The sequence below is a fragment of the Haplochromis burtoni genome, unplaced genomic scaffold (assembly GCF_018398535.1).
Source record: "Haplochromis burtoni strain Fernald_Lab_line unplaced genomic scaffold, NCSU_Asbu1 Contig_9, whole genome shotgun sequence".
In the NCBI taxonomy this organism is placed as follows: domain Eukaryota; kingdom Metazoa; phylum Chordata; class Actinopteri; order Cichliformes; family Cichlidae; genus Haplochromis; species Haplochromis burtoni.
In genome coordinates, this window is record NW_024582370.1 from 651,346 (window position 1) to 663,219 (window position 11,874).

An 11,874-nucleotide genomic window follows, 5' to 3' on the forward strand; every position below is an offset into this window, starting at 1 on the left:
ATGTGTCCGTAGCTGCTCCGAAACCGCTGCAGACGTTTTCACACGCAAGATCATCGCCGTATACCCCTCTAGTGTCAACACAAAACACACAGACAAGTGCGCTCTGCCTCATCGGAACACGGAGGAGAGGCGCACCACGGTGACGCGCACAGCGGCACATTTGAAAATTAAAGGAGAGTGTGATTGTGCCAGCAGTGAAGATCTGACCGTGCGCAGTAAATGCTAATAATGATGACGAGAGGTTGACTGTGCCATCGTAAGGGAAATTTAAATGTATCCAGTGACTTTATTTTACAGGTTTTTCCCTTCCACCCAGTACTGACTGATTAGGGCGAATTTCCTGCGTCACCGCCCTCTTTTCTCTGTGTGGGTGAGATCATCAGCTCTGAAAGAGCACTGTTATCAGTATATGTTGTGCATGAAACAGTTCTCACCTAGAATACACAGGAATACCACCTTTGTATGTAGAATCATTTTCTGTCAGGCTGAACTAAAAGACTGCAACTCTCTTTAGCTTCTTTCTGTACAAAGTTCATGATTCATTCATCAAATGTTTTCCATTTTTTGGTATTTCTTCTTTATTTCTCACAGAGCATCAAACCCAGGGCGAACGGTTGTTCTTGCACTTAATGCAGCAGACTAAAAATGTCTTTATTCACATGCAGCAGTAGGTTGTCAGATTACAGAAGAGAGACAGGACGTAAGACATAATATTAAAGTATTTCCACATAGGTCTACAAATGCAAAACAAAACAAAAGGCTAGCCTCGTAGTAAACCTCCAAGCAGAAAAGGCAAAGCAGAAAAAAACTGTGCAAAACGATGCAATGACACTACCACTGATTGTAGCACAGAGTGAACACACTACTTTCATTGTTTCAAAGCAAAGCGGACTGTGTGTTGTCTCCATCTTGGGCACATTCCCACTACTGTACTGCTCCCGTATGAAATACTGTATTAAGGTATTGCTCAGATGGTGTAATATGTAGTAATGGCACAGGGTGGTGGTTCAGTCAAATATGTTCAATAGGCACATTTATTTAGCAGAATTTAAACCTGTCACTTGTTGTTGTTGTTGTTGAGTCCACTTGTTGTTATCTTGAACTGAAGTTTTTATTTTAGTGCAACCTTTTTGTCTGTAGATGGTGGGAAAAGCCCAAATTTTGGTTTATAAATACAGCATAATTTAATCACAGAGTGACAAGCCAAATGGCTTCAGACCAGTGAAACAGGGAGGACTTAATGTATTTACCAAATCAACACACAGAAAGTTATAAAAAGCACCTTTTATATATAAAAATCTATAATGCGCTGCCTTTTCTATTTCTTTTCTCATAATCGTAACCAGAATGTTAATATAAGAAGAACGACCTCAATTACAATAAGAACTATTGTGAAAAAATGGAGCGTTTCACAAGTTTTAAGCACTCGGTTTTCATCAGAATGAAACATTCTTCTCATTTTTGACTTCATCAAACAGAAAAAACTTTCAGAACCTTGAATTCAAAACAAGCAAAATTCACATGCAGAACTGTAAGCCTTTTGCTTTCCACTCCCTTCAAGTTATGGGATTGTATTTTTCACTTCCTCTCTGCCTGTTTCATCAGTTTATTGCCCATCCTCTTCCTCACTTATCCTCTTTACAAAAACAATAATAATAAAATTAATAATCTCAGATATAAATTCACCTCACTCCATATCTCAAGTTTTATTTCATTATTTAAATTATCCGTTCTTCATCCCTTCATCAATCATCCTCCCTCTTTTCCAGCGTCTGCCTGGTTTTTATTTTTTGTAGTTGCCAAACTGAATGGCGAACCGGTCGCTCACGCAGCGAAATGCCGCTGGCTGCACCTCCCAGTAATTGACAGGGTTAGAGAACAGGCTGATGCCATTATAGAATGTCCTCTTCATCCCAAATCCACGAGGACAGAAGTCATTCACACCCACTTGGCTGATGTTGTTGGAATGGAGATAAACCACCTAAAAAAAGCCGCAGTGGCAAAGGAGGGACAGTAGAAGAGAGCACTGTGAGAATCAATACCAAATGGAAATCAAAATTGGTTGCACACATTAGATTCACCTGCAGGTATTTCATATCTGGAAGGCCTTGGGGAACACGAGTGAGGCGGTTGTTGTCCAGATGCAGCTCTCTCAGCATGGTCAGGTAGGAAAGGCTGCCGTTCTCTATGTTGCGGATATGGTTAAACCCAAGGCCCAACCTGGAAAATGCCAGGCGAAAGGAACATTTTAAACAGGCAGAAAATGGGGCAATGCATGGCACATTGCACTCAAATGTTTCATGTATTGTGAGCCGAAATAACAGGATAATTCCAGATTATTATCACTTTAAGAAAGTTATATTAAGCCAGGTGAGGAATAGGGCCACGTCAGCCTGTCTCTACTACTATAAATGCAGCACGATGCCACAGGAGCAGAGGAAGAAAGTCTTTGTTCTCATCTGTGTAGCAACTTAATGGGCTGAAAAATGAAGCATATGTGGCAAAAAAGGAGGTACCTGCTGGGGCTATTCGAGGACGGAAAGTGTCTCAATCCCCACAGACGTTCATGTTAAAATGCCCACGCCAACAGCAAGAAAAGCATGTTTGCAATGTGGCATAAAAACATAGTTTAACCCTTCATAACATCTTCATGGTGAACGTCTTTTAGCCCACTTCATTGTGGCTGATAGTCAGGGCAGTGCTCTGCTGGCACAAGGAGCATTAGCCAGTCACTGTCTGCCAGTCCTTACCTCCAATATTTAACCTTTACATGCACGAGTGACCTCACCCTCCACTCGTCCATAGGTGGGTCAAAAATGATGCGTGTTAAGATCGTTGTGTTTATACTTTTGTCATTTTGGTTAAAAATAATCATTTGTGTTACGTTTTGTACTAAACTTTGTTCCACACAAGATGATGATTTCATGTTTAAACGTTTAGAAAATTAGAATAGAAAAAAATTACACAACAGAACAACGTTGAGATCAATTTGTTTGTGTGAAAGAGAATATATGCACATGTGTCCAGACAATTCCTCTCTTTATTGCCTTGTCCTTCACTGTAGTTGTGACAAACCAGCTGTTTCTGGCTGTAATCACTGCACACAGTGCATTTCCACACCGACTGCTGACTTTATGATCTTTGTTATATGAAATATTGTTGTCTTTGGTTGGCCCTGTCTGCTGTTTTCCTGTGGCCAAGTTTTAGCTTTTGGCACCCTACACCTTTGCTTCATTGATTGGAGTTTGCAGTTGGAGGCAACTTCCAGCCGACTTCTCTTATTGCCACACCAGGAAGACCCATCATGCGTTGGTGATACCATTCTTGAATTCAGGGTGCTTAGCTGTGAAGAAGGTGTCGGCATCAAGGGTGGCAATGTCAAGTTGTACCACAGCAGCATGGGCCACCTCTATGTTTTACACTTGCAGGTGCAGAGTGGGTGCCAACCATCTGCTCCATAGCATCTACATCTGCTTTGGTCTTGTTTTAGAATATGAAAAATTGTGGGTTTTTTCACTTTTCTGGTACCAGTCACCATTTTGTTGTGATACATTGTGCTCAGGGGTACAACAGTCATTCATCTCTTGCTGACTTAGCTGAGCACTGTAAGGCTGCCATTGAATCCAAACTCAGTGCTGTAAACACCCCAGGAGTCAGTAGCCTTCATCAGTGGAAGGATGTCTGCTTTGTCCTATTGTAGAGTCCCCACAATCGTGTCTCCAGCAGCAAAAGGCACACAGGGGGGAACGTTATCTGTGGTGATGCTGCATCTTGTCTTTCTGAACGGACTGCACAATTGCTGGTCAGTGGTTTCCCCCCAGATTCTTATGAACTTTGGCACAAGCTAGTCGCCTACAGTGGGGATGAATCACTGCCTGAAGGCTGTCTGTTAGTTAAATAATCCTTGAGAGGTTGCACTCTTTGTGGTCCAAAAATATATATCGCTGACAGCCCCAGTTGATAAGAAGGGTCCCATGAAATTCCATAGAAAGAAGATGTCAGGTAAAAATTTCAATATATTAAAAACGTGTTTTTTTGAGGAACTGGTCAAATATGAAATAATTACAACTTTTCATCACAAAGATACTACAAGAAAACAACCTCACCAGGTCGTTTTGAGCCACTTATAAGGGTTAAAGTCGGTGAACAGGACCTCTCCACTGTATTATCTAAAAATGATAACCGCATCGTCCAAGAAAACAACATTACTGCAAAATGTGGATCACAGAAACCAGTGGTTGATCTCACAGTGGCTACGTCTATTTGTTTTGTATTTCTTTTATAAGTAGCCTACAGTTTGAACTCCATTGGATTTGTGCTCTCTGTGATTACTTTTGGTTTCTAGACATTCTAATGCTTTTCCTTTAACACGAGAGAAATCCTGCAGGGGAGACGTATGCAGAAAAGAGATGGAAGAAACTTGGAACAGCCATTAAAAGACATGATGGCTCTTTCTGACAGAAGATATTTTCATATGTTGTCCAAACATGTGCAGCAAATAAATATTCAAATCATCTGACAAAAGTTGTCCTATAATGTTTTTAAACCTTTCATGGTTTTGCCCGTGATGTCTTCACACCACACATGCTGCACGGTGTGGGTCAGCTCCCTGCTACTTTCAGTGGCCTGTCAATGTAATTTGTATTATTACCCCTAAGGGGCACTGCTGACTGGGAATGTGATCAGGGTGCAAGAACTCAGCTGTGCTCAGAAATGAGTCTGGTGTTTGAGTGTGAAGGAGACCTGTAGAGGTTTTTGTAGCGGCTCAGGTCCTCCAGCTCCACAGCCTGGATCTGATTGTGGTCCAGATGAAGCTCATGGAGACTCTGTGGGAGATCTGAAGTGCAGATAACATAGATGTAAGACTTCACTTCAGCGAGACAACAGATTTGTGTCTTGCTGGACATTCCTTTTTTGTCATGTTGACCATTTGCTTTTTATTTAAATATCTAAAAGGGATACATTTTACTAGATACACTTTGTCACTATTTTGATCATAGATGCAGAAATCTGAGCATTCAAATGTTTTTGGGGTCTATCACAATGTGCTACAGGGCACATAAAAACACTGCTGTATATATTTACTAAAGAAAACACTCTACTGTAAATCTACCAAATACTAGAATGTTGAAAGATCTCTAGCATTTTAGCCACAAAGCTAAGTTTTTACCTTTTGGGACTCCGGTTAGTTTGGCCTCTGATATACGCAGAAAGTTCAGTTTCAGGCCCTTAAAAGCTCCAGGTTCAAATCCACTGTTCTGGATGGGATTTGCTCCCATTTCTGTAAAAAACAAAAAAACATCATAGCATGAAATAAAATACCTTCCCTTTAATCTTTAAAATCCAATGCCAATGCAACGCAGTAGCAAAGCATCACAGAATATCCTCTAGGATTCTGACCTATGCAGTTCATGTTATTCAGTCCTGCGAACGCTCCAGCTGGGACCTTCCTGATGCGGTTCTCATGGATCCTTATCTCTACCAGAGAGGCAGGCAGGTTTTTGGGGATAGTGGTCAGCAAATTCTTGGAGAAGTAGAGCTTCTGCATGTGCTTCAAAGGAACAAATGCTCTGGGGTGGACTTTGGAAATAAGATTATTCCTCAGAGACAGGCCCTAAAAAGAAGCAACAACCAAAGAGAGGCCAAATTCAACACCCATTTGGTCTATGAGCTACCAGGAAGTCAGAAAATGAAAGGGAAAAAAGAAAAATGAAGCACAAAATGTGAAATCATTATTTATGCCCTCTGCTCCTACGATAAGCGTGTTTCAGCTAGAAGACTCCCCACCTACACTGGCTGAAAGATGGAGACAGATGTAGTTGATGTAAGCAGAACTCAATAGAGATGGTATTGTGTTATTTCATGTCAGGGGTTTCCTAAACTGCCAGACTTAATATTTCTCTTGGTCAGAGCTCCAGAATGTGGGTCAGCAGTAAGCAAAGCCTTATTGCTGAGAGAGCTCGAATACTCCCATTTGGCTTCAGGCTCCAACTTTAATACAATTAAAGCTCTCAGAGCGGAGGACGACAGAAAGCAAGGAAATTAACCTTTAAATCCCAGAGAAATGGGGGTCTTAATTATATTTCTCACTACCGAAGCCAACACAAGCTGAGATGACTGAGTTGCAGATCTTCGAGAAATGCTGAGCCGATTCTTAAGAACTGAACCAAATGCTGATGCCTTTAATGAAAAAAGGAGTAGATAGCAAGCTGCTTAACAGTCCCACAGGTTAAAAAATACATATAAACTTACATATTTTAGTAACCTGAGAATTAATCATTAGAGTTGTAATCATTTCTACAACTGATTGTTGTGAATTCAGGTTGTGTGAGACAGAGGCGGCTGTTTGGCTGTGGGTCCCATTCAGGCAGTGAAAAATGTTAAGTACAGCCGTTCCTTTATTGTGAAGGGGAGTGGGGAACATGTTGTGCAGTGTTTCTGGCTCTTACATATAGGTTAGTAAGGCCTTTGAAGTCGTTCTCTTTAATCTCAGTGATACGGTTGTTCTGCAGGTCCAGGAACTTGGTGTCTCGAGGGATATTCGTTGGCACCTCGGTGAAACCTGAAGACAAAAGCAGTGAAAACACAGAAGGGCATCATCCTCTGGTAAATGCTCCCATGGGTGACTGCAAACCAACACCCTATAAGCCAGTTTGTTTTAAACTGGGAACTTCTAAGACTACTTCAACCAGACACCGACTTTGGAAAATAAATAGACAGTGTGTGGTTTAAAGGCCTAAGAATTAACCCAATCACACTCCCACACTGTAGCAAATGAGTACCTCGGTGCTCCTTGTCTATTATTTTAATGAAAGGTGGACATAGACACGACCATGGAGGTCACACACACACGTCAGCACGCCGTGTATAGCTACCATTATTGGTTTGTCGCTGACAAGGACAAGCATACACACTGTCGCACACAGAAACATAAATTCCCCTCCCACCAGATGGGGACACCAGATGTTTCCCATCTGGTTTCCAATTTGACAGAAGTCACAAAGGATGTGATTTAAATACTATAAAGTCACACATCAAATAGAAAGGAGACTGGCACAGCCCCGACATCTACAGACGAATAAAAGCTGTGTGTGTGTTAATGTGTGAGTGGTGGGTAAGTGTTGAATTGAGAAGAAGTCTTTGCATTTTAACCTGATTGTGACTTGATTGGTCTGTTACAGTCAAGCACTTTCTCTCCTCACAGTATTGTTTTGAACTTCACTCATGAATCATTCGAGACTTCCCAGAATATTTGTGTTCTGTGAATCAATATTATACAAATATCTGTCAGAAGAAAGAGCTGAATGTTTGATTTTTAACACTATTTCATGATGTGAAAACACTGAATGTTTCATCACTGAAGGGCACAGTCTATTATCTTTGGTTACCAAGCGATAAATTCAAACGGCCTAGAACAGACTGCGACACGTGAACACCAAAGTGGCGTTAGAAAATACACCTTTGCTATTTTGTTCAGGGAGCTCTGGAAAAATGACTCAGCGCACGGATAAACACAGCTACCAGTGATCATTAACAAGACCACATCAAAGAGCCACGTGGACGAGTGTATCAGATGTGGTAGCTTAATCCAGACAGGCCACAGTGGACGAATCCCAACCAGGGACGACCTCATCTGGACCGAGGACATGATGCAACTGGGCATGCTGGTGAGAGAGTGCCAGCTGTCCCACTGGGAGCGAGTTTGCCACCAACCACATCTGACCCACAGAGCTGTCCATCTAGAGGTAATTTTAGATATATGGCTTTGGTTGTGCTGTGCCACACCCTCCATGACACCACATAAGATCCAAGCCTTAGTCGCTCCCTCTGACATTCGGCTCCGACCGCGTCCTCACAGAGAGATCTAGTGCAGATTTTGCCTTTAGAGAGCAAATATACATTTGTGAAAGCTGTGTGGAAAATATCGAGTTTCTATCCTCAGTATATTCTTTAAATCATAAACCACGCTCTGCATCTATGATTTCTTTTTTTGTTTAAACATGCAATAAAGTTATTACAGCTGCTGTGAGACTCTAAGGGTGCAGGATGTTACCAGGATGATTCATGTGGTAGGAAATATTTACCTTGCAGTCAACGCCTGCAGCTTTTGGCAGGCCTCCTGCCAGTTGGAAACCTTCAAATCTGCGTGCCAGGCATCAAAACTAACAAACTTGATGGGAATACCTAGAAAAAAGCTTTCACCGAGACCCTGATTAAATGAATCCTTAAACCCTCTAAACCTCAAACCACCGCTCTTCAACCACATCTGCCACAAATCTCAAAGCCTTTACCGCAAACTGACAAAACTAGCACCCTCTAAAACCCCAGTTCAACTCAACACAAATACTCAACATCATGCTGGGATCCACACTGAGAGGAGACAGACGCCAGCACCAAAATACATCTGTTCTAAATAAGCACTTGACATCTCGGAAATTATACGCTTCCACATTTACCCGCTGCTGAAAGACCAGGGACAGTAAGTATATAGAGGTTGTAAAATGATGATTCGACAAAACCATTATGTCTAAACCAAGGCGTCTTATTAGAGTTATATAGCTAGTATAATGTGAAAAATCTTTACATCCATAATTAAGACATAACTCAGTTTCTTTTAGTCTCTTTTAAAATGTCTGCAGTGACTAAATTGTACTGGATGCTTTTATGGAAACGACTTAACTCACAGACAGACAGTAAAAACATAATGCAAATTTTGGCACAGTTCTGCTTTTATTTTTATCTACTGGAAAAGCAAAAATATATTTTTAAACAAACCGCTAATACTAGCTCAACGTGGTTTATTCCTCATAGTGAATATAACTGCAAATAATCCTCACGAGGTGTTAAAATAATAAAAGAAAAACTCAATATTTAATTTAATTTCCTTCGGGGTCAATAAAGTTTTATTGAATTGAATTGTTAACATCTTGTTAAATGGTTTAATTCTCAAGCTTCCACCTCATTGCCTTTCACATCACCTAGCTAGCTAGCTAGCGAGCTAGCGAACTAACAAGGTGCATACAGCACTTAGCTGCTTATTTATGCTGTTTATTTGCCATTTTAGAGAATTTAAAATGTCTTTGGACATATTTTAGAACTACTAGGAATTGAGACTTTTACTTCTTTACCTTCTAATAACTGCCTATTAATAACATACAGAAGTTGTACATTAATATGTCAAGATAGAAATACATTCTCACCTTTTCAGTACTTAATACTTATAAGGTTTTTTAATCTAAACCAGCAAAAACTAACAATTGTTAGAAGTGTCTAAATAGGTTTTCTTACTCTGAACATGTTTTCTATCTAAAGTGAAGTTTTACTCATATTTCCCCAGCAGTTTGATCCTCATGCTCGTGTGCGACTGTCTCCGAAGTACAAAGACAGTCACACAAGGTCACTCGTTCAAAGCTGGCTGCTTTTCACACACATGCATTTCCACACAAAATATGCAGATCTTTTATTTCCAAGAACTTTTTTTCGAGGAACTGAAAAAGCTCTTTCCTTAGACCATTTGGTTATCTGCATTTCCATAATAGTTTCCAAGAATAAGACTGCTTAAGTATAAAAAGAAACTCAACAGCTGTTTTTACACATCTTTTTAGCAAGTGACTATACCTCGCACTACTCCTCTTCAGCCCAGTTGGTTACAACAACGCAGAAGATTAAATAAGCGTAATGAGGTGACCAAGATGAAAAATTAAGCAATGTGGAAGTGCCAAAAACTGTGAGCCCATCAGAGCCGAAATAAACATGCTTATGTTTAAACGTTGTTATATTGTTCTTGGTATCTATAGCTACAATTTCCTGCTTGGCAACTGTGAAGTGGATGATTTCTGTTTTTTACACCTTCTTATGAAGTCAGCATCCCAACTTCACATCACAGTGAATTACGAATGCATTTTGTTTCACAAAGCTTTAACTGACAAATTTCCAGGTTTGCCCTCTTGTCTGAATATTGCCATGTCTGGCTTCAAAAAACCAACATGGCAATCCCCAAAATGACAAGTGTGCAACTTGCAATCTGCAAACCAAAAGTGTGACTCACTGTCACCACTCCATCTATTTTACAGTCTTTTTTTAGAGGCACTTCACCAACAGTGAGCATACAAGAGACTGAGGTAGTATTGTTTGAATAGTAATGTTAGTTGTAGCAAAATTAGTGTCAAATTGTCCAAATTGCTGCAACTACATCAGACAGAAATATTCCCTGGAACTAAATTTAGCTACTGCCTCCAGAAGGGGCCCAGGGTCACTAGTCTGTAGGGAAGTAAAACATGAATTTAACTCTAATTATTCTATTAAAGGGGTTCTGTATTATGTGTGTGGTAAGTTTTTTTCAGCTGTTGCATTAAACCTTGAAAATACACATTCTGTAACAGAAGAACAAAATTGGGAAAAATAGAACTTTATCTTTTAGACTGGACCACATCTGAGTGGTCCACATCACGGACCACATCTGAGATCCGAAACTTGATGAATAGTTTCAGAATCTTTTTGTTGTATAAGAAAAACATACACTTCTTATTTACAAAGAGCAGTTGGCCTAATTAGGATGCTTTTAAGCAATAATTCCCAGTCCCAGTAACTTGCCTAGTGTTCATGAAATATGTGGTCATTTGTGCTTTTTTTCATATAGAAAAAGGCATAAATAAGTGTTTTATATTGGTTAATAAAGAACAAATGCAAAGAGCAAGTAGTTAGACGTTAAGTTGACATTAATACTAGATCTTACCAAGCATATGTGCAAAAACATTTACAAGACTCATTTACAAAGTTCCCTTTTTTGCCCACCGTAGGGTGGCTGCGGCTCAGGAGGCAGAGCGGGTCTCCTACATATCAGAAGTTAGCTGTTCGATTCCCTTCAGTGTGCATCTTGAAGTGCCCTTGGGCAAAATACTGAACCCTGAGTAGATCAATATTAGACAGAAGTGCCGAGGCATAGATAAAAGAGTGTATGAATGCATGTTTTGGGGTAAATGAGGCCAAAAGTGAGCAGAAAGTGTTTCGAGTCAGTCTGAGGATAAAAACGTGTCGTGTAAGTATCAGTTATTTTTTAATTTTCTCTGCCGACCTCTAATTCTCTGACTTTATCACTTTTTTCTTTTATTCTCGGTTACTCCTGACATCTTTTGATATAATCTTTACTCTGTTCTGCTCACACAGTGTCTCCTCCTCTCCCACCCAGTAGCTTCCCTCAAAGTCTGGAACACCAAATCCCTCAAAGACATGCCTTTCCCTGTCAAAATATACCACCATTATCCCAGTGGAGAAATCCCCTCCCTCCCACTCTAAAGAAGGGCTCATAAATGTTATGCAAGGTTTGGATCAGTAAGACAACTATTTTGTTTCCCTTTCTGAACTTCCTGCCACACTCACACACTGTGAAATGAAGACAAAGCTTTACACCAATACATACTGATGCTCTATTTCCTTCCCACACACTCACTAACCGAGATCAGAACACTGGACGACCCTGAGATGGCACTGGCAGCCAAAGGGGCATGTGGGTATTTCGTGAGGGAACAGATCGTCAGCTGAACCCTCTTCAGGATCCCTCATCATTTCCATGGTCATCTCGGCGTCCATGCTGTCCAGGGCAAAATCCCAGAAGCCTTTCTGCTCAAAGGGCAAGGCAGAGGAAGAGGAGGGCAGCTGGACCGCGCATAGCAACAGCAGAAAGGAGCAATGTGGCAACATTTTTAATTGAAGCACCTGAAAAGACACAAAGGAACGAGAGTAGCCTTAGCGTTAATGCAACAAAGTAGAAATTTCATCCAGCGTAGAGACATTTTGTGTGTGTGTGTGTGTGTGTGTGTGTGTGTGTGTGTGTGTGTGTGTGTGTGTGTGTGTGTGTGTGTGTGTGTGTGTGTG

The 11,874-nt window shown here is 40.7% G+C and overlaps 1 protein-coding gene across 1 annotated transcript in view; it reads right to left on the reverse strand.

The window, feature by feature from the left end:
- Window positions 1-551: 551 nt before the first annotated feature.
- Window positions 552-11,874, reverse strand: part of bgnb (biglycan b) — a 16,882-nt gene continuing 5,559 nt past the window's right edge. Inside the window, exons 2-8 of the mRNA XM_005914634.2 lie at window positions 11,454-11,715; window positions 6,450-6,562; window positions 5,401-5,614; window positions 5,171-5,281; window positions 4,744-4,837; window positions 2,082-2,220; window positions 552-1,981 (exon numbers count right to left, since the gene is read on the reverse strand). Of these exons, the coding sequence (XP_005914696.1) occupies window positions 1,784-1,981; window positions 2,082-2,220; window positions 4,744-4,837; window positions 5,171-5,281; window positions 5,401-5,614; window positions 6,450-6,562; window positions 11,454-11,700 (1,116 nt within the window). The 5' untranslated portion in view covers window positions 11,701-11,715 and the 3' untranslated portion in view covers window positions 552-1,783. The remainder of the gene's footprint in view (window positions 1,982-2,081; window positions 2,221-4,743; window positions 4,838-5,170; window positions 5,282-5,400; window positions 5,615-6,449; window positions 6,563-11,453; window positions 11,716-11,874) is intronic.